We start from the raw sequence: 21,474 nt of genomic DNA on the forward strand, positions 1-21,474 counted from the left end.
CCCCCCGCCCGCCCCCATACTCAGGGATCAAGTGAAAGGGTAATGTTTTCTCTTTATCAGTGAAGAGTAATATCGCTTGAAAGTAAGGTTCGCCTTGAATGTGCCATGCCTCCTTCCCCAGCCTGGAGTAGGATCTGGGATCTGTGTTTGATGTGTACAGATTGCTTGCAGGACGGTGCTTCAGCCCTGGACTGCTGTCAGGTCAGCAGTTTGAAAGCACCAGCCATTCCGCGGGAAAAAGATGAGGCCTTCTACTCCCATAAAGAGTCAGTCTTTTTTTTTTTTCTCATCGTGTTATTGAGAGCTCTTATAGCTTTTTTTTCTTAATTATTTTATTGGGGGCTCATACAATTCTTATCACAGTCCATACATACATCCGTTTTGTCAAGTATATATGTACATTTGTTGCCCTCATCTTTCTCAAAACATTTCCTTCTACTTTAGCCCTTAATATCAGTTGCTCAGTTTCTCTCTCCCTCCTAACTCCCCCCTCCCTCACGACCCTTCATAATTCATAAATTATAGTTTTGTCATAAGTTACACTGTCCAACGTCTCCCTCCACCCTCTTCTCTGCTGTCCATCCCCCAGGGAGGAGGCTATACTTAGATTCTTGTAATTGGTTCTCCCCTTCTAACCCACATTCCCTTCACCCTCCAGGCCTCGCCCCTCTCACCACTACTCCTGAAAGAGTCATCTATCCTGGATTCCCTGTGTTTCCACTTGCTATCTGTACAATGTACATCCTCTGGTCTAGCCAGATTTGCAAGGCAAAATTAGGATCATGATAATAGTGGGGGGGAGGAAGCATTTAAGAACTAGAGGAAAGTTATATATTTCATCGTTGCTACCCTGCACCCTGATTGGCTCATCTCCTCCCCACAACCCCTCAGCAAGGGAGTGTTCAGTTGCCCACCGATGGACTCTGAGTCTCCACTCTACACTCATCCACCTTTACAATGACATGATTTATTGTTCCTTGATGCCTGACACCCGATCCCTTCGATAGCTCGTGGTCACACATGCTGGTGTGCTTCTTCCATGTGGGCTTTGTTTCTACTGAGCTAGTTAGCCGCTGGTTTATCTTCAAGCCTTTTAAGACCCCAGACGCTATATCTTTTGATAGCCAGGCACCACCAGCTTTCTTCACCATCTTTGCCTATGCACACCTTTGTTTTCAGTGATCCTATCAGGAAGGTGGGTACCCACTGATCTGATTTTTAGTTTTTTGGTGTCTGATAACTGGTCCCTTCTGTATCTTGTGGTCAGACAGTCTGGTGTGCTTCTTCCATGTGGGCTTTGATGCTTCTCAGCTGGATGGCCGTTTGTTTACCTTCAAGCCTTTACGACCCCAGACGCTATATCTTTGGATAGTCAGGCACCATCAGCTTTCTTCACCGCCTTTGCTTATGTTCACATTTTTCTTCAGCAATTGTTTCGGGAAGGTATGCATCCTGGAATGCCAGTTTAATAGAACAATGTGTTACCTTGCAATGAGTAAGTGCTTGAGTGGAGGCCCAATGTCCATCTGCTGCCTTAATACTAAACCTATAGATATATGCACGTAGCTCTTGTAGCTTTTATCACAATCCATACACCCATCCGTTGTGTCAAGCACATTTGTACATGTTGCCATCAGCATTTTCAAAACATTTTCTTTCTACTTGAGCCCTTGGAATTAGCTCATTTCCCCCACCCCCTAGCCTCCTTTAAGAGTCACAGTCTTATAACCCCACAGGGGCAGTTCTGCCCCGCCTCCTCGTGTGGCTAGGAGTCGGCCTCCACTTGGTGGGGAGTTTGGTTTGGGAGGTATGGAGTTTGCAGGGTATATGGTTTGGACTATGCCTTCTCTTTCTTGTTAGGAGGCTAGAACTTGTTTCCTGATCGGTACCCCTGCCCTAACTGGTAGAGGATAACCCCTTGGAAGAGAGAATTGTCTGGGCTTAAATCAAACTTCACACAGACTTTGGAGATTTGGGGTGGCTGTTTTTCTGATGCCGCCCTGCTGCCCTCCTGGCCCTAGTGAACACCTTGTTCTCACCCCCTTCGGTAGGAGGACCTGTTCCAGACCCCAGGAATGCAGGAGGAATTGCAGCAGATCATTGAGTGCCTGGATACCAGCATTCCCGAGGCGATCCGTATCCTTTCCAGCACAGCTCTTTTGCCTAGGTTTCACGTCTCTGTTGCTCTGGTTTGATTGTCTTTCGTTCAAGGTCAGTGTTTGCAACCTCTATTCTTTGCATCACATGCTCAATCTAAGCAATCAAGAAGTAGGGAACAACGCGCCTTTCTACAGGAAGGACCCAAAGGCCAGCATAGCCAAGGACAGGGTCAAGGCTAGAGAGAGTCCTGCTGGCGAGCTTATAGGATGGAGCCAGTGTGAGGGAGTCTTCTGCAGGCAAAAGGAGGGAAAATGGAGTGGAAAGATGATGGAAGGCCCCTGGTAAGCCTCCTGCCTCTGAAATTGGGCCAGACCTCCTCAGAGCATCTGATGGGGTCTGTAACCACTCTGGAGGGGTCCAAGTGCAAGAGAAAAGCCACTCCTTAGGGAGTAGGAGGTAGGGGTGGCCGGGCCCATGTGCCACCACCTTTTCACTGGCACGCCTTTCCCTTGACTCTGGCCCACCCAGCTGGCAGCAACCACTCCGTGGCTGAAGCCCTGCTCATTTTCCTGGAGGCGCTGCCAGAGCCAATCATCTGCTATGAGCTGTATCAGCGATGCCTCGACTCAGCCCACGAGCCCCGGGTCTGCCGGCAGGTGGGCTTCATTCGTCACCCCGCTGCCACCACCGCTCCCAATCTAAGGGGGCCTGGGGCGGGTCTTCTCTTTTCCCCGTCTCACCCCCACAAAACTCAGGTATACAGAGCCAGGTCAGCTGCCAGCTCCTAGGTGGGCAGGTCTGGATCTGAGCCCTGTACAGGCGAGGGGCAAGTGTCTCCTATGAGATCGACTACCTGACCCGGCGGTCTCTTCCCGTGTTCAGGAAGCCTACTGGGGTGGAGTCCGCCCCTCTGGCTGGGGAGACAGGTGCAGCCGACTGCGCGGGCCACTTGGGCAGGCTGGGTGTTGCGCCCAAGCGTCTTGCTGTTGCTGTTTTTCTCTTTTTGGTCTCCATGTCACATAACTCCTGAAATAATTTTGATGCTTAATGGTCGAGAATGCCTAAGAACGCCATTTTGTCTACAAAAGGCAGACCTCACGGACCTACTTGTGAGGCAGGGTGTGCGTGTGAGTGTGTAAGGGCCACAAGGCCTGGTGAGGGGGGGAGGGTCCTTTGGCCGGTGTCACAAATCCTGAGGGGCACCCACAGATTGGTTGGGTCCTGTGGGGGCTGAATGACCACATTGGGTCATGGGAGCCCTCGGTTCCTCTGACTCCCTGCTACCCCCTCTCGTCCCCACTTCCTACCCCCCCCCTTCTTAAAACAGGTGATTTCGCAGCTGCCAAGATGCCATCGAAATGTGTTCCGCTACTTAATGGCATTCCTTCGAGAACTCTTAAAATTCTCTGAGTACAACAATGTCAGTGCCAACATGATCGGTAAGGTGATGGCTGGCGGGCAAGGGAGGGTGAGGGGTGTACTGGTCAAGGACAACCTGGGTGGATGCTGCCAAGTAGGTGCCATCTCATAGCTTCTTGGTGTGGTCAGAGCAGAACATCGCTCTGTGGTCCCTTCAAGGGCATTCACCATTTGTACCGATGAGGGACTCCACCAATGTGATCACTTCCCTCCTGCTGCCCTTGTCCCTGCCCCTCAGCCTGAAGTGTTGCTCCTGTAGTGTCTGACCAGGGCTTTTCCCCCTTTGCCATCTCTCACTCTCTAGCTACCCTCTTCACCAGCCTTCTCCTAAGGCCTCCTCCCAACCTTATGACCAGACAGCCTCCGAGCGACCGCCAGCGTGCCATCCAGTTCCTGCTGGGGTTCCTGCTGGGGAGCGACGAAGACTAATTCTCTTCCTCTTCCGGTTCGCCAAGATTCCAGAGCTGGAAGAACTTGGGCTCCTGGTTCTTCCAGATGGGGTGAAAAGCCATGCCACGCACAGGGTCTGCTGCAGAGGGCTCAGGCTGTGGGCATGGAAAGGTTTTTGTTAATGATGCAAAAGGACGCACGTGCCCTCACACTCCCTGTGCACCTTTGCCACAGCCAACCCAGCACACTCCTTCCAGACTTCGATTGCCAAGCCAAAGTTACCATATCTTGGTGTTTTTGTGTTTTCTCCTTATAAGGCCAGGAGCTCTGTATTTTGCACTCTTTCTTAGGGATGTGCTTGTTGCCCTCCAGCTCCATTGTCAGGATCACCTTTAGTGCCCTGGGATGACTCCCCACTCCCAGGCTCACAAGCTGGCTGTAGCTCAGACTTGTCTGTAATTCTTCATCTAAAGCACTTTGGCGCTCCGTCCCACCTCACTCCTTTGCACCCCGCTAGTACTGTTATTTTGAAGGACGTCTGGGTTAGGCTAGTGACAACTAGGGTGTCTCCCAGCAGTGAGTTCACTGCCTCCATGTGGTCGTTCCAGGAGTTTCTGGTTTGCACCACAGCTGCGTCTCCGTTCAGTTGGCCTTTGTGTTGACCAGCACCAAGTGGAGCCATAGCCTCTTTTCTCTGATCCCACTACGTAGCATAAGTGCAGGGACGATTAGAGAGAACTTCCCACTGATGGGAGAAAATTACAAGCAGAACGGAAGCTTTTTGAGTGTGTCACAGGGGAGACTAGTCACATCTGACAAGTCTTGCTTCCTCCTTGCCCTTTCCTGCCCCTCAGTGCAGAGCCTGGGTGTCCACAGAACCCACCTCCAGTGAGGATCCACCTTGTCCCTGCGGGAGCATCTGCACGCCAGCTTGTCTAGAGCTACTACTCCTCCCCAGAGCAGGGGGGTTGAGAGTGGCCCTACCCATCCTCTCACGATCTCATGAAGGAGCAGGGCTCAGAGGTAGCTCTCGCCCTCAGCGGAGTCATCTCTGAGTGTGACAGCCCGCTCCTACCATGAAAGGATTTGCAGACTGCCCTGGGGTCCCATAGCCACCTTGTCTAGCACTGTGGTAGCAGACTGAGGACAAGAAGCACCTTAGCTGTCCCACCTGAGACACCCCTCGGGGTTCTTTATTGAGTCCAGCTTGGCGGGGGGTGGGGGGGTCGGCCTTTACTAAATAAGATAGTCCCTGAGGGCCAATAAACAAGCCACTGGTCACAGGCAGCACACAACTGCCTGAGACGACGGGTGTCCTCTAATGGGCTCAGTCATTACCAGTTTACGGTCAACCCAAGGAGCACTTTGGGCAGGCTCTGGGCGTAGTCCCAGGCATTGGTTCCCCTACAGACGGGTGGGGGTGGGTAGTTCCCACTTAGGGCCCCCCCCATGTACCCACTCGCCCATTTCTCAAAAGTGGGCTCCGAGGGCCAGCTCATGCAGTGTCTGTGTTCATGCAGTGTTCTACCTAGAAGTTAGGGAGCCAGGACTTGTTATTGGCTGTCACATTGCTGGCCATGTGATGAGTCTAGGCCTGGGAGTTGAACTTAGTTCACGGACAACTGCAATCAGAAGAGCATTGCCATCGGCACTAGGCCAGAAAGTGAGCAGGAGAGGCAGATGATAGGTCAAGGTAGAGACACCACGGCAGAAAAGGGGCCTCGCTGGGGACCTGAGGCTTGCTGGCCAGGCTGCTGCCAGCCCAGGGTCTCGGAAGGCCTAGGGACAGGGCCGGCGTGGGCCATATGCAGCACGCGGGCAGCTGTCCACCCCCTTTGTGCATGAAAAGCACTACACTGCTTCACTGCCTCCTCTTCCTCCCCGTCTTTGGCCGAGGGATGTCTACAGGTGGGGCTTCTAGACAATCTCCAGGTGGGGGAGACCAGAAACAGAGCAGGACCCCAACCTCACATCCCTAAGTCACTGCCAGGGGTTCAGCCAGAGAGCCTCTTGCTAACAGGCCGAGAAGGACACTGTGCCGGTTGCTTTCCGGAAAGAGCTGGTTCCAACCCTAGGGATGAAGTCACCTCCCCACCCCTCCCTCTCACTCTTATCAGATTCTTCTCCTGTGACTGTTCTGTTGTCCCCACCTGTCGGTCACTACGCAGAGCTGCTAGTGGAATTCTGTATTTCGTGTCATCTTTTTTTATCATAATTTATTGCCATTTTATTTTCTGAATAAATATATGTTGTGTGGAAAGTGTGCCCCTGGTAAGGAAGAAGTCAGTCGGACGCTCTTGCCACTGGGTCTCTCTCACAGCAGCCCCGTAGGCCAGCGAACTGCTTCCGACAAAGTGGCAGGTCTCGGCCTACAGGCTCACTGAGGTGGAAGGGACTTGCTGGCAGGGGGCTGGGATTTTTAGAGACAGAAAAGAAGCCATGCATTTTTCAGACCCCAGTAAAGATAGTATATCCTTATAAGGAATGGGTCCTGTTAGAGGAATAGAGGAAAAGATATTCCCTCACCCCCACCCCGCAACAGTGTTATCGGCATAGAAGTCACATTTCATGCAATTCAAAGAGTTCGATCACATCAAGGAGAGTTGTACAGTCATCAACACGATCAGTTTTACAGCATTTTCTTCCATCTTGTACTTGTTGTTAGTTCCCTATTTCCCCCAACCTCCCCGGCCATACCCCTCCCAAGAAACCATTAATCCAATTACTGTCTCTAGAGATTTACCTATCCTGGATTTCATATACAGGAAAACATTTAAAAAAAACTAACAAGAGCAAAGGAAAACAGAAAAACCTCAATCGAAAAGAAAATCTATTCAAAACCAGAACAAATTTAAAATTGGTCAAAAGAGAGATCAGCTGACAGGGGGCTAAATCTTGATCTCACTGCACGTTCCAGTGCATTCTGCACGACAGCAAGGCCGCTCACGTCTCTGCTCCATGAGCAGAGGGCACTCGCCCGGGGCTTCATCCACCGGTATTTCCCCTTCACTTTGTGTGAGAACTGCAACAGCTTCACAGTGGGTCAAAAGGGAGAGGAGACTTCTTTTTCATGGGTGTCAATGTCCTACTGGTGAGAGCAATGGTCCCTCACCCCAGGGATCTGGCCCAAGACAGCCTCAGTAATTCAGACTCTTCCCAAAAGCACCTACCTTGCCATGATCCAATGGACAGTTTGGGACACCCAGATTGGAGCATGTACCACCTCGAATTGGGGAAGTTGGTTGTCTGTGTGGTTTTTGCATCAAATCTGAACTCTGGCCCTTTAAGAGGGAAGCCCTCATTTGCGCCCAGGGCCTTGGTTCCTGGCCAAACCCCTGCGAGCATGTGGGCTGTCTCTTCTCATGGAGGCCACAGCTGGGGAGGTTGCTGCTCAGCTGTGAGCTCGTCCCGGATGAACATGCTGGCAATGTGCTCATGAAGCTTTGCTAACCCCACCCAAAGTCTTGGCCGTGTCTCCTTGCTAGGGCCGTTTGCTCCCCAGTGGGTAAATGACGGCCAGCAGCTAGCTATTTGGCAAAGTATCTCGGGTTGCAGGGGAGTCCGTGGCAGGAAACCCGCTGTGGCCTTTGATGACAGCGCAAGTGGTTTTGGGTGTCGCTAAATAAGCTCAGGTCGCTCAGGTTAGTGAGACAGCTTGAAATTTAGTCCTGGTTACAATTTCCTTTTTTGTTACAAAGAAATTCTCCGAGCCTCCAAGCTGAAAGATGGCTACAATGGACACCCCACCCATTTAGCTAAGTTCACCAACTGGTAGGATTTCAGCATATTTGCTGCCTGTCATGTTGGCCCAGTTTTCGATCCAGACTGCTACATCGTAGCCACCTGCCACGCTGGACTAACTCAAACTTCCTGCCATCGAGTTGATGCTGACTCGTAGTTCTATCTTACAGAACAGGATAGAACTGCTCCTGTGGGTTTCTGAGACTGACTCTTCACAGGAGTTGAAAGCATTTTCTCCTGTGAAGCGGCTGGTGGATTTGAACAGCTGATCTTGTGGTTAGCACCCCAACGTGTAACTATGTTACCAGAGCTCCTTGACCTTGGACTTGCTGGCCTCTTAAGTCAATACCCCCACCCCCAGAACAGAATGGGATAATGCTGGTGTCCAAAGCATGACCTCACATTGCTTACTCAGGGGCTTCACAGCAACTAGACCTCACATCACCCCAAAACCCTGCACGGGGAGTCTCACATCTGAGTGCAGAAAAAGCACCTCAAAAGGTGGTTGCAGAACAGGTCCCACCCCCCACCCCCCAAAAGTCTGATTCTGGTCAGATATTGGGGTCTGCATTTTAAAGTAAGACAAGACCAGGGGAGTTGGATCACACACCCCTGGATGAGCACTACTGCCCTGAAGGGTCTACCCACTGCTGGTCATCTAAGCTGCCCCATAGTGATTCGGAAGGTAAGACCCTTGGGGTTCGTCATATAGTCTCCCAACAGCCAGACGGCCTGGGTTCAAGTCCCAGCTTGATTACTTACTAGAAGTGTGACCTTGGATAAGAGTAAATTGACCTCAGTGCTCCAGTGGCACTGAGAGCAAGGCATTTGGGCTGCTAGCTCAAGCATTCAAACTCTCCTACCATTCTCTGGGAGAAAGATGAGGCTGGCTGTTTCTGTAAAGATGGTCTCTGGAATCCTGTATAGAGTCACCAAGAGTTCAGAATCGACACGCTGGCAGTGTGTTAAAGCGAAATAACTGCTAACACCTTGCTCAGAGCTGTTGTGAGGGTGGAATGAGGAGGATGTTGAAAGGGCTGGGGAGAGCTTCCGGAACCTACGTGTTAATTGAATGACAGCTATGATCCTTATTCCCCCTAACACTTCCATTTTCCCCAAACCGCTTCAGACATGACCCGATGTTTCTCTCTCACTGTACTCCTCCCCTGACTTGGATAGCTACTACTCCCACACACAAGTTTAAATAGTTCGCATGTATGGAATTGCTGTTGTTCATTCCAGATGCTGTACTAACACAGCTACCATCACCTGTAGTCTCCCCTCAAGAAATATGAGGCTGTCTGCTCTCAGCAAGCCTAGGAAGCCCTACGGACCAGCTCTGCTCCGTCCCACAGGCTCACTAGGAAGGACTCCGAATCCACTCTGTGGTAGTGAGTTGAGTTGCTAGTCTTGACAAACCCACTGGGCAATTCTAACTCCCAGCGAAACTGTCGGACGAAGTAGGACTGCCCCACAGGGTTCCTACGCTGTCATCTTGATGGGAGCACATGGCCTCATCTTTCTTTTGCAGAGCAGTTGGTGGGTTTGACCCACTCACCTTCTGTTTAGCAGCTGAGTACTTTAACTACTGCATCAGCAGGGCTCCTTGTCCTCTTGGCAACAGCCTTATAAACAAACCATTGCCATGGAATCAACTGTAGAACAGCCCCTGCGGGTTTGAGGCAAACTCTGGGAGCAGACAGCTGCACCTTTTGTGGGTTTCAACTGCCCACCTTGTGATTAGGAGCCCCACTTAACCCGCCGTACCCCGAGGGCTCCTTACAACCTTCCGAAAAAGGACTACATTCCCACTTGTATGGGCGGGGGAGTCGGGTGGGGAGGCGGGGAAGACAGAGACGAACTTGTCTAAGATCACTTGGCAGTTGGTGGCAGCACCAGAATGTGAACCCAGAGCCAAAATCTGTGTTCACAGGGTTGAAGATTGGATACGCCCTTAAACTGCTGTCCCTAATGACACATATGTGCAATAAATGAAATTGATGTCCCTGAGCTGTATGTGTGAAACGCGTTGAAATGGCAAATGTTTTGTGCTACGCACACACACACACACACACACACACACAATCACTATCCTTCGTAGCTACATCCTAAGATTTCAAGTCAGCTAGATAACGTGCCTTCTGGGTGGTGCAAATGGTTAACATGTTTAGCTGCTCACCAAAAGGTTGGAAGTTCAAGTTCACCCAGTGGTGCCTTGGAAGGAAGGCCTGGCAATCTACTCCCTGAAACCCTGGCATGGGAAACCTACGGAGCACAGTTCATCAATGACACGCATGGGTTGCTAGGAGTGAGAACTGACTCCATAGCAACTGGTGTTGAAACAACCTGTCACTAGTGTGGATTGGATGTGCTGAGTCATTTGTGGCCCCCACCCTGCCTCTAATCAGCTTCCCATTGCAATGCAACCAATTTATTTAAGGCATCTACTCAGGGCGCCTGGCAAGGTTCTCGAGGAAGTTCCAATGAGAAACACTGGTTATGATAAGACACCTGTATGTAATATTGCTCTAGAAAAGGAGAAATAGTGGCTAAATTGGAGGAGGGAAAAAGTGAAGGAAGGAGGCCAAAGTGAGTTCGTTCGAAGTGTCTCCATCCAGCCCGTTCCCACTGCCCACTCTCAGAAGCCGCCACCCAATTCAAGCCCTCATCTTCTCAGGCCTAGGGTAGTCAACCTCGTTCGAATTCCTCTACTGCCAGCTGCTCTCTCGCGCTCTCTGTCCTAGAGATTGCCGCCACACTAATCTCCCCAAATGCATGGCTCAGCGGCCCCTGTCCACCACCACTGACCACAGAAGTTCCAGTCCTTCAGTCTGGCCTTCAAAGTGCCCCTGTGTCCCACCCACCTCTCTGGCCAACTCTGCCACTCTTCACCTTCTCATCTCCTCCCTTTCTCTAAACTCCCACACCCTCCAGGTTGCCTCAGTCTGTTCCAGTCACCTGGAACCTTCTGGCTCCTACCTCACCACCTGCCCAAACTCTATCCAGCCATCCTCTGCCCCAGACTGCTGGCTTCTCTGAACTAGCACCTTCCATTTGTAACATTATTTTAATAACTCTCCATTTTGCCCCTTAGGGACTCAAAGCTTTGTGAGAATGGGAGCCAAGCGCTGCATACTATGGTCTTCCCCCATAATGCTTTGCAGAGAGCAGGTGTTGTGTAATGTTTGATTGACAAACAAAGGGGGTCCTTCAAAGCTCTGAAAAATAAAAGTCTGTATGTGAGAGTTACTCCCAGAATGAGCATACGTTCAATCAATCACCCAGTTCGCTTAACTTCAGAGGAGCTTGCTTTTGCGAGTCTGGCCTTAGTGAAACACGAGGGGGCTCCTTCCCCAAATGGGTGGAACAATGGAATGGAAAGAGAATGAAATCTTTCCACGAACTTTTCCAGGTCCCCTTGTATTTTGCTGTAGTCCACAAAGAGAATCGTTTTTAGCAGCCATGTTGTTAGCTGTCGTCGAGATGGTCCCCAACTCATGGAGATCCCAAGCAGAAGGAAACACTGCCCGGCCCTTCACCATCACCAGAACTGGTTGCCGAGCACACCATTAGGAGGTGTAGGGTGTTTGTTGGCAGATAGGGGGAAGAAGATGACCAGGTGCTTCTTCCTCATCTGTCTTAGTCTAGAAATGCCGATGTAACCTGTTCCATGTCAGAGCAACACACAAACCTTCACTGACTCTCGTGTGTGTGTGTGTGTGTGTGTGTGTGTGTGTGTGTGTGTGTGTGTATTCGCAGGGTCTTCCACGTGGACGTTGAGAATTCTACCACCAAGCGACCAGGGTCCTCTTAGCCATATGAAAAACAAAAAAAACCCTTCCTGCCATGTAGCCTAGTCGGACTGCTAGCAACCCTCTAGGACAGGGTAGAACTGCCCCTGTGAGTTTCCGAGAGTGTAACCAAGTAGAAAGCCCTGTCTTTGTGCCGCACACAGAGCTCTTGGTAGTTTTCAACTGCTAACCTTGAGGTTCGCAGCCCAACGTATAAACTACGACACCACCAGGGGTCCTTAGTCATACTATTTTATTCTATCATTTTATTTCCTCTGGGTTTCGTTTTGTTGAGAATATACATAGCAAACATACACCAAGAGGGTTTTTTTTTTTTCTTTTTTGTTTTTTTCCATTTTATAGTCAACAAAACCAGCTTGGTCGAATTTGCTTTTAAAAAATGGCATTCTAGAGGCCAATCTGATTACACCATGCCCGTTACAAACCAGCCAACAATGGCTTTGAATTCTGCCTGCCCTACTGCAGCCTCCTCCCACGTCCTGCCACCCAGTTTTCTCTGCTTCAGCCTCTCAGACCACCTTCTGAGGGAAAAGGGTTTTCAACAAGTGACGCTCCCTCTGGAGCCCTGGTGGTGCAGTGCATAATGAGCTCAGCTGCCGATCGCAAGGTCAGCAGTTCAAATCCACCAGCCACTCGGTGGGAGACCAATGTGGTAGTCTACTTCCATAAAGCTTAACAGCCTTGGAACCCTATAGGGCAGGGCTACTCTGTCCTAGAGCTGGGGGTCGAACGACCCTTTCACAGGGGTTGCCCGATTCATCCAGAGTAGCAAAATGACAGTGATGAAGTAGCAATGAAAATAATTTTATGGTTGGGGGGGTCACCACAACATGAGGAACTGTATGAAAGGGTCGTGGCATTACGAAGGTTGAGAACCACTGTGCTAGAGGGTTGGTGTCTATTGGGATACATTCCGACAGCACATAGCACCAGTAACACGATCCCTCTCTGGTCCCTGGAGGCCTAAACGGTTTCCTCTCAACCACTCACCTAAAGGTTGATAGTTTGAACTCATCATGGAACAAAGGCCTGTGCTCCCCTTTCTGTAAAGATGACAGCCAAGAAAGTCCTGCGGAGCTCCGTTCTGCTCTCCACCTGGTAGGGTCATCATGAGTCAGATCCCACAGGAAGCACTTGCATGGGGCTGCTCTCCCCGGCCAGCTTTAGCCCTCCCAGTGGGAGAGATTGCAGGCTAGACCTCAGGCCCGCTGCTTGCTGGCGGTGCCAGGACCAGCCTGTTTTGCTGGAGACGCCAAGCCCTTTAAGCTGAGAAGGAAGTTAAAAGAGGAGATCTTTGATGTTGTTCACCTGGACCATCCATCAGGTGGGGGCAAGGCCGGAAATGCCAGACGCAGACGCTGCCTGCATTGGTTTCGATGGAAAACAACCGTTTTATGCTCCCTCTCTTTGAGTCCCTGGGAGCTGTGAAGTAGGAAGCACTTGGCTGCTAACAGAAAGGTTGGTGGTTTGAGTCTTCCCAGAGGCCCCTCCGAGGAAAGGACTGGCTGTTGCCAAGACGACAAGGAGCCCTGAAGACGGAGTGGTTAAAGTGGTTGAAGTGCTCAGCTGCCTTAACTGATCAAACTCACCAACTGCTCTGCAAGAGAAAGATGAGGCCATCAAGCTGACAGCGGCGCAGTCCTCTCCATCTGACAGGCTCACTAGGAGTCAGGATTGACCGGTGGGTTCATCCAGATGACCAGAAAAAAACCATGAAGCACAGTTCTCCTCTGCTAGCATGCACTGCGGCACCATGAGTCAGCTCCGATCACTGTGCCCGGCGATGGCAGCTGTGCTCCACGAAACGCACCAACCCTGTGCTGGAAGTTGATCCGCAATGAACAGATGACATGTGAGGGTCTCACACACCCTCCACCCCCCCATCCCTTGTACACACACATGCACACCAGGAAATGGTTTGGTGTCTAGCCTTTCGGTTCCCTCTCCCCACAAAGCCAAATCCTCACCCCTCCTCCCCCAGTAGTCACAGTTAAAGCAAGGCTTTCCCTGGAAGTTCCCCTTGACCATCCTTGTCCCAGGCCAGGTCATGTTCTGGTTGGATCTCATCACAGCCTGTAATTACACAGTAGAATTTGATGGCTGCCACTCTCCCTGCCTGTGCCCAGCCAGGACTACCTGGAAGACAGAAACCAGGACGGTCCCTTTTGCTCCCCGACATGCTAGTCTAGTCTCTGTGCCCAGCAGAATGCCTGGCCGCCATGTACCTCTGTTGTTGATTTCTCCGATGCTGGCAAAGGAAGGGAATTCACTCCCGTCTGTGAATGACCGTCAATTTTCCAAAAGCACAAGGAGCTTTTGCAGAAGTCTGAAAACCACAAGGTCAGCAGTTCAAAGCCACCAGCCATTTCTTAGGGAGAAAGATGAGGTGTTCTCCCATAAAGAGTTCAGTCTCAGAAAACAACGGGGCCAGGTCTCCTCAGTCCTGTAGGGTTGCTATGAGTCAGAATGGACTCACTGGCAGTGAGTTTGATTTTTCCCCCACTATGAGTTCGGAAACAAGTTGACAATACCCGTAACTGCAGAAAGGCGTGAGTCTCTGGATGGGGATATTCAACCCAGCATTAAGTATTCACTAGAGCAAAAAAAAAAAAAAAAAAGGAAACTGTTGGCATAGTCTTAATAACCAGAAAATGGGTCAACATATTGTCGTTTTGGAAAACAAGAGTATTACGTAACCTTTCCAAGTAATGTTTTAAAGCCTACTGGCATGGAAAAAGGTTCAGCTCTAATATTAAGTGAGGTCCTTGGGTGGCACACAGCTGCTGATGTTTGGCAGTTTGAGTTCACCCACAGGTACTGCAAAAGAAAGGCCTGGCCATCTACCTTCCAAAGATTGCAGCCCACGGAAACCCCTCAGGAACCCAGTTCAACTTTTGACTACACATGGGGTCACCATGAGTTAGAATAAATTGGGTGACAATGGATCTAGCTTGGGCATTTGCTTGTTTTATTTTTAACATTAAATGGAAAACCTATCACTGCCATCAAGTTGACACCAATTCATAGAGATCCTACCGGATAGAGTTGCCCCCCCACACACACACCGGGGTTTCCAGGACAGCTAATATTTATGGAACATAAAACCTCATCTTTCTCCCACAGAGCCATTGGTGGGTGCAAACTGCTGACCTTGCTCCTAGGTTCGCAGCTCCATGTGTAGCCCGCTGTGCCACCAGGGCTCCTTATGTGCAAGAATCAAGGCAAGAGAAGTATGTATTCTATGTTCCCAAACGTTAAAAATTCCATCTAAATTCCTCCACCACCCCCCACCCCCGACTATCATGATCCCAATTCTACCTTACAAATCTGGCTAGACCAGAGGATGTACAATGGTACAGAGAGGAACTAGAAACACAGGGAATCCAGGGCAGATGATCCCTTCAGGACCAGTGGTGAGAGTGGCGATACCGGGAGGGTGGAGGGAAGGTGGGGTAGAAAGGGTGGGGGGGACAGATTACAAGGATCTATATATAACCTCCTCCCTGGGGGACAGACAACAGAAAAATGGATGAAGGGAGATGTCGGACAGTGTAAGATATGACAAAATAATAATCGTTTACAAATTATCAAGGGTTCATGAGGGAGGGGGGGAGTGGGAAGGAAGGGGGGAAATGAGGAGCTGATACCAAGGGCTCAAGTAGAAAGCAAACGTTTTGAGAATGATGAGGGCAACAAATGTACAAATGTGCTTGACACAATGGATGGATGTATGGATTGTGATAAGAATTGCACAAGCCCCCAATAAAATGATTAAATTAAAAAAAAAATTTAAATCACATGCACAGATCAGGAGATGCACTAAACGGCTAATAGAAGTCACCTCTAGGGGGCAGTGGTGGCTCCAGAGGAAAGTTCAGAAGCTGTTGCCGCTGAGTGGGTTCTGACGCCTGTGAACCTTGTCTGTGTCAGGGGCGAACTATTCGTCCATAGGGGTTTTTGTGGATGATTCTTTCGGAAGCAGATAACCCGGCCTCTCTTCTAAGGTACTTCTGACTCTCCAACTTTTCTATTAGCAGCCTGGCGAGGTAATTGCTGGCGCCACCAAGAAGGCAGGAGAGGGACTTGTCTTGAAGCTCCCTTCAAGTACATATCAGAGCGTTTCCTCCCACCCAAGGTGGGGACGCAGATGGGGCTTATAGGAAAGCCTTCAGATCGCCCCTTGGTGACAACCAGAGTGTTGTTCATTGACTTGGCTATTTGCTAGGTTTTCAAAATGCTGTGCAATGAAGATGTGTAATTTTGTATCATCAGAAAGTGGTTCCTGACAACATTAGTTGATTCTTATAAGGAAACGTTTGTTTATTGGGATGAAGGAACACAGTGTGCAGCTGAGGTGCGGAGGCGGTGACAGGGACCAGTCTCGGGGGGGGCCAGGCTCCCACCCTCCCGCCAGAGGCGTGCTCCCTCCCCGCCCCCACGCTGCGCCTCCGCAGCCACCTCTTCCAACTGCCTACTCCGCAGAGCAGGGCTCCCTGGAAATGGCCCCATCTGGACTCTGTCCTCCAGGGGCTTTGGAACTCTCTCTCAAGGGCTATTTGACTTCTGGGGGCTACCCTCTAGCTCAAACAGTGGTTGTGGCTCGGAAGAAAATTCTGGCTCATAATCAATGGCAGTGGGTTGGGTTCGGCAAAGCAAAACCGCTCCCCAGGATGTCTGAGGCTGCAGCGCTTCTCAAGAGCAGACAGCTTCATCTTTCTCTGGTGTGTTTGGACCACGCCCCACAACCTAACAGTTAGCAGCCCACCACCGAACCGCCTTCACCACTGGAAGATGTGTTCTACGACCACCCGCCGTGGTGCCACAGAACCAAGGCCTGGCAATCTGCTCTGTCACATACCGGGGGCCACGAATCAGAATTGACTCCCTGGCTGTAGATTTGGGTTTGTTTGTTTGTTTGTTTGTTTGTTTGTTTGTTTGTTTGACTTGCCCTCCAAATCTGTTTGCTGCTGTTGTGCTTGTTACCTGCCATTGAGTCTGACACAAGGCGACCCCAGGAATTTTCTATAGCTGATTGGCAGACCTTTCTTCCAAGGCATCTCTGGGTGGACTTGAACCTTCAAACTTTCCATTCACTGTTGAGTGTTCAGTGTGTTATGTGTTGGCACCACCAGGGATTTCTTAGTGGAAAACCAGGCTAAGTTAAATAGCATTGTCTTCTCCGGCCTCCTTGGCCGGAAGTCATCTCCAGCCTGAAGGTCAATGAGTTAGAACTTCTCAGGGCTGGCGAAGAGGGAGGAGGCAGTTAGAGGTGGGGTGGGGGTGGGGGTGGGGTGAGCTGGGAAGGAACAAAATGGTCCTTGGTCAGATGATACGGAAGGAAGTGGGCAGAAAGGGAAATAAAATGGTGCCAGAAAACAGGTGCCATTCCTTGACTCACCCCCCCCCCCCAGAATCAGGCATAGAAACCTGCCTGCTCTACCAATCTGTTAAGCCCACCCCACTGCACGCCACCCCTGGCATGGCCACAGTCACCCTTCTTGACACAGGCATCTACACTTGCTGACCCCACTGGGACAACAGGCTCCCCAAGGCCACCAGCCCCCACCACGCTGCTCGGGCTTTCTTGCCTTCCTTCTGGAAGCATGCTCCCCTCCGCTGCCTCACCAATGCCATTTTCCAGGCAACGGCCCAGCCTGCGGCTGCAGCTGGGCCTCTTCCTCTCCAGAAGCTGTGGCGTCACATCTTTTTCCGGTTTACATTCCAAAGTCAAAAATGGACTGTTCTCATACAAATAGCTCAAATAGCCCCAAAAAGGGTACGCCCAGGAGGCAGACACACACTCACATAGGTACACACATTCATGCACCCTCACCTGTCGCGCATGCAGACACACTCATGCACATGTATAAGCACATGTATATGCACATGTGCAGACACACTCTCACATACACGCACATATTCATGCACCCTCACCTGTCACACATGCAGAGATGCTCATACACATTCATATGCACACATGCAAGTCAAACACACTCATGCATGCACATGTGCACCTGCATGTGTGCACAGTGTGCATCATATGTGTGCATAGATCCACACACATTCATGAATGCGCTCACGTGTGTGCATGTACACACACTGTCTCACCCCCACGCACATGTGCAGGCATTTAAAATGTGAGAAGAACCACACTCACCACTGGAGGTTGTAGAAGTAGAGAGCCCCCTGAGGGATGGCAGGCCTCCTTACATGCCCCACCCCACTCATTCCTGAGCACATGCCCACTAGGTGGAAGGGTAGGTGGGATCGCCAGAATGCTACCCGCGAGTCGAGTTGAATTCTGGTATGCGCAGTGTTTCTGTAAGCCTCTGGAGGAGCCCTGGTTGTACAGTGGTTAGTGCATGGCTGCTAACTGAAAGGCCAGCCGCTCAAAGCCACCAACTGCTCTGAGGAAGAAAGACGAGGCTGTCTGCTCCTGTATATACGATGGCTTCAGACTGGGCTTGGCAGTCTAATGAATCCAAATTCTTAGGTTGGATGGCAGGCTGCTCATGGTGGCTCCCAGGATTGGCCCGCATGAGAGTGAGGCATTGGCTCAAGTCCAAAGGACCGGAGGTGGCCTTCTTGTTTCCTGGTTCGTTTTCCTGCTTCCTATTTCCTGGAAGCCCCCATAACTTAACATCTGGCCCATGAACTTGAAGTGGATTAGCCACTTCTGCAATAGTATGAACCATTTTGTTGATAAAACGTTTCTATTGATCGATCCATCTATCACTGGTTTTGCTTCTCTAGAGAAGCCAACAACCTAGTGCAGGAACCATCTGAACGCCTCGACTCTGCTGGGGTAAGCCCTCTTCCGATTCTCTCATGAATTACTCTTATGGTTCTCGCCTCTGTGAAACCCATGCTGGGAAGCTGTGCCAGATAATCCAAACTGGCTTCTCAGATCATTGCTTTGTTTCCCTAACCTGTGTTTGCATGGTCCTGCCTCATCGGAATTCAGCCAGTGAACCAACAGAACCTATTTGGCACAGGCAGAGGCCAAAGACCTATGTGCACAGGCCCTGCCTGAGATGTGGACCCAGAACACCAAGATGGCCCACTCTGTGAAGCTGGCCATTGGCCATATGCCCTGCCCACCTGCCCAGCCTCAAAGGCCCCCTGAAGATGTCTACAAGGACTCTGGGTGACCCTGTATGTGATTTATGGCACTTTTTTGTGTGGATGCCTGATGTGTCATTTACCCCTGGTGGCATCGTGGTCAGATTGTGGGTTGCTAACCAGAAGGTGAGCAGTTTGAACCCACCAGCCGCTCTGCAGGAGAAAGACAAAGCTTTCTACTCCCGTAAGCAGTTGCAATCTCAGAAACACACAGAGTAGAACTTCCCCTGTGGGTTTCGGACTTTAACTCTTGACAGGAATAGAAAGCTTTGTTTTTCTCCCACAGAGCGGTTGGGGGTTTCAAACTGTCGGCCTTGTGGTTAGCAATCCAATGTGTAGTCACTGGGCCATCAGGGTGCCCTGTACATACCATACAGCATTTACCTCACAGGGATTCATATGTCAGGGCTGAGCACACAAAACAAGTTTGAAAAGTGTAGCGCTTTCACCCTCCTCCCCACCAGCTCCCCACCGGCCCTGCAGCTCAGCGATCCCATACCTGGCGCGGAGTCTGCTGTTCCCTCAACCCATTTCCGTCTCCCCCCACCCCCGCTGGGTATGATTCCAGTGCTGACTCATTAAGAAATGGCGCTTCATAAATGGAGTGTATGAAGAAACGCGTGGCATCAGCATTGGAGGAAGACTTCCTAACAACCTGTAATCCGCAGATGACACAACGTCACTCGCTGAAAGTGAGGAGGTCTCAAAGCACTTGCTGGCGAAAATCAGAGACTACAATTGCTGATTACAACTCCACCTCAACACTGGACCCATAGGCAATATCATGCTAAATGAGAAAAGACTGACGTGGTCAAGGATTTCATCTTGCTTGGATGCACAATCAATGCTCGTGGAAGCAACAATCAAGACATTAAAGGACCCATTGGCTTGGGTCAATCTGCTACACGAGACCTCTTTAGAGTGTTGAAAGCAAAGATGTTACTTTGAGGGATAAGGAATGCCTGGCCCAGTGGTATTATCAATTGATTGCCTCATAGGCTTGTGAAAGTTGGACGTTGAATCAGGAAGAATTTATGTCTTGGAATCATGGAGCTGGTGAAGAATATTGACTGTACGTACTACGGACTGCGAGAAGAATGAGCAAATCTGGTTTGGAAGAAGGACAACCAGAGTGCTTCTTAGAAACGAGGATGGTAAGATTTCTTCCTATGTACTTTGAACATGTTGTCAGGAGAGGCCAGTCGTTGGCAAGGGACATCATGCTTTGTAAAGCAGATTGGCAGTGAAAAAGAGGAAGACCCTTGACAGGGGGCGCTGTAAGTCGGAGCCAACTTGATGGCCCCTAACAACAACTGCCTCCCTCACTACCTTAAGAGGTGACTTCTGGCCAACAGCAGCGGTAGAACCCATACTGTATGTACTTCCCCAGTTACACGCAAGAGCCTCCTACTTTACCTCAGCCTACAGTCTCCCGTACTATCGCTAGGTGGCACTGTTGTGTCATAAGAAGCTCTGCAAAGCTGGGGCACCACTTCAGACCCATCCTTCTGGAGGTGAGACAGCCGCCAAGGAAAACTTCTGAGGCTCCAGGAATGCTTGGGATTTTCCTCCCTTTTAGGAAGGATCTGTTTCAGCAGTGGGAGTCTGGGCTGGGTGTTTCACGCCAGCCAGTTGGAAGCCCCCCCAAATGAGGCCTAAAATAAATCCCTGGGTGCTGTAAAGTTCCTACCACATTCAGCTGCTACTCTGAGTCCAACCAAAGGTGCCTTGGCAGAAAGGCCTGGAGATCTCCTTCATAACAAACCAGCCACCAAAACCCCAACAGAGCACAATTGTACACATCTGGGGTAGCCACCAATCAGAATAAATTCCCCAGCAAACAGGTGGGTTTTTTTCTTTTTTAAAACAGGTGGTTTTTGAAAGGGCCTTAGCTTCATGCCATGAACTAGACCCCAGCTAATCACCTGGACCAAGCAGGGCAAAGGAGAATGAGGGTCAACAGGCACCTTGGCTCTTAGGTCCTGGGGTTTTCTGGCGCATCATAGGCACAACCTTTGACCTCAATGTGTAAACAGTCCAACCAGAGAATGGGTTTGATGTTTGCTGCTTCCCCCTCTGTCACCTCCCCACAGCCATACCACCCGCATGCCCTTCCATTTCCAGTCTCTGGGATTGCCCTTGAATTTTTTCCCTCCTACCCAACTCCACAGCTGCCACCCTAGTGCTATCTGCCATCATCTCTCCTCCCTCGTGCGAAGATAAACTACAGGATGCCTTGTCATACTAGAATTTCAGATCTCCCCCCCAAACCAACCTCACTGATTGGAAGTTAATGCCAACTCATAGCAACCCTGTAGGACAGGGTTGAACAGACGCTGTGAGTTTCCCAAGAGTGCTCCCCATGAAGCAGCTAATGGTTTCAAACTGCTGACCTTGTGGTCAGTAGCCCGATTCATAACCACTATACCACCAGGGCTCCTTGGAATTCCAGACAAGCAAAGGAGAAGTTGGAGTGGCATGTCTCCCAGGCACTATTGGATACCTACTTACACTTAGAACCTTGTTCTCTACTTACCTGAAGTTCAAATTGAAGGAGGCCTCTTGGTATTTGTTCGGCTTGTTTCTAAACCTGGCAACCCAACCTAGGCCCCTCCCTACACCCTCTCCTTGTACCTCTCCAATCCATTCTCTGCGAAGCAGCCGGATTGAACTTGCAGAAAATCACATCTGAGCGTGCTGCTGCCCGGTGCAAAGCCCATCATGACATGCAAGGTTGTCCAGGCCGGGCCAGCCACCTGGCTCTCAGCTTCATCTCTTACTGGTCTCCCAAACCTACATGACTTGCTTGTCACAGCAAGTGCTCTGCTGGTCCCTGGATGGGCTAGTGCACCAGGGCCAGGGAATGCTCCTCCCTCCCGCCCCCCCCCCC

At 50.6% G+C, this 21,474-nt stretch overlaps 1 protein-coding gene across 3 annotated transcripts in view; it reads left to right on the forward strand.

Annotated features, from left to right (window-relative positions):
• OCRL (OCRL inositol polyphosphate-5-phosphatase) overlaps positions 1 to 5,127 on the forward strand; it is a 66,745-nt gene extending 61,618 nt beyond the window's left edge. For all 3 annotated transcript variants that reach the window (XM_045295854.1, XM_045295856.1, XM_045295855.1), the window contains 4 exons: positions 2,052 to 2,136; positions 2,629 to 2,756; positions 3,428 to 3,539; positions 3,824 to 5,127. In XM_045295854.1, coding sequence (XP_045151789.1) covers positions 2,052 to 2,136; positions 2,629 to 2,756; positions 3,428 to 3,539; positions 3,824 to 3,948 — 450 coding nt within the window. In that variant the 3' untranslated portion in view covers positions 3,949 to 5,127. The remainder of the gene's footprint in view (positions 1 to 2,051; positions 2,137 to 2,628; positions 2,757 to 3,427; positions 3,540 to 3,823) is intronic.
• The last annotated feature ends 16,347 nt before the right edge of the window (positions 5,128 to 21,474 follow it).

The sequence above is a fragment of the Echinops telfairi genome, unplaced genomic scaffold (assembly GCF_000313985.2).
Source record: "Echinops telfairi isolate 266 unplaced genomic scaffold, ASM31398v2 ScPeMD7_6080;HRSCAF=6971, whole genome shotgun sequence".
Taxonomy (NCBI): Eukaryota; Metazoa; Chordata; class Mammalia; order Afrosoricida; family Tenrecidae; genus Echinops; species Echinops telfairi.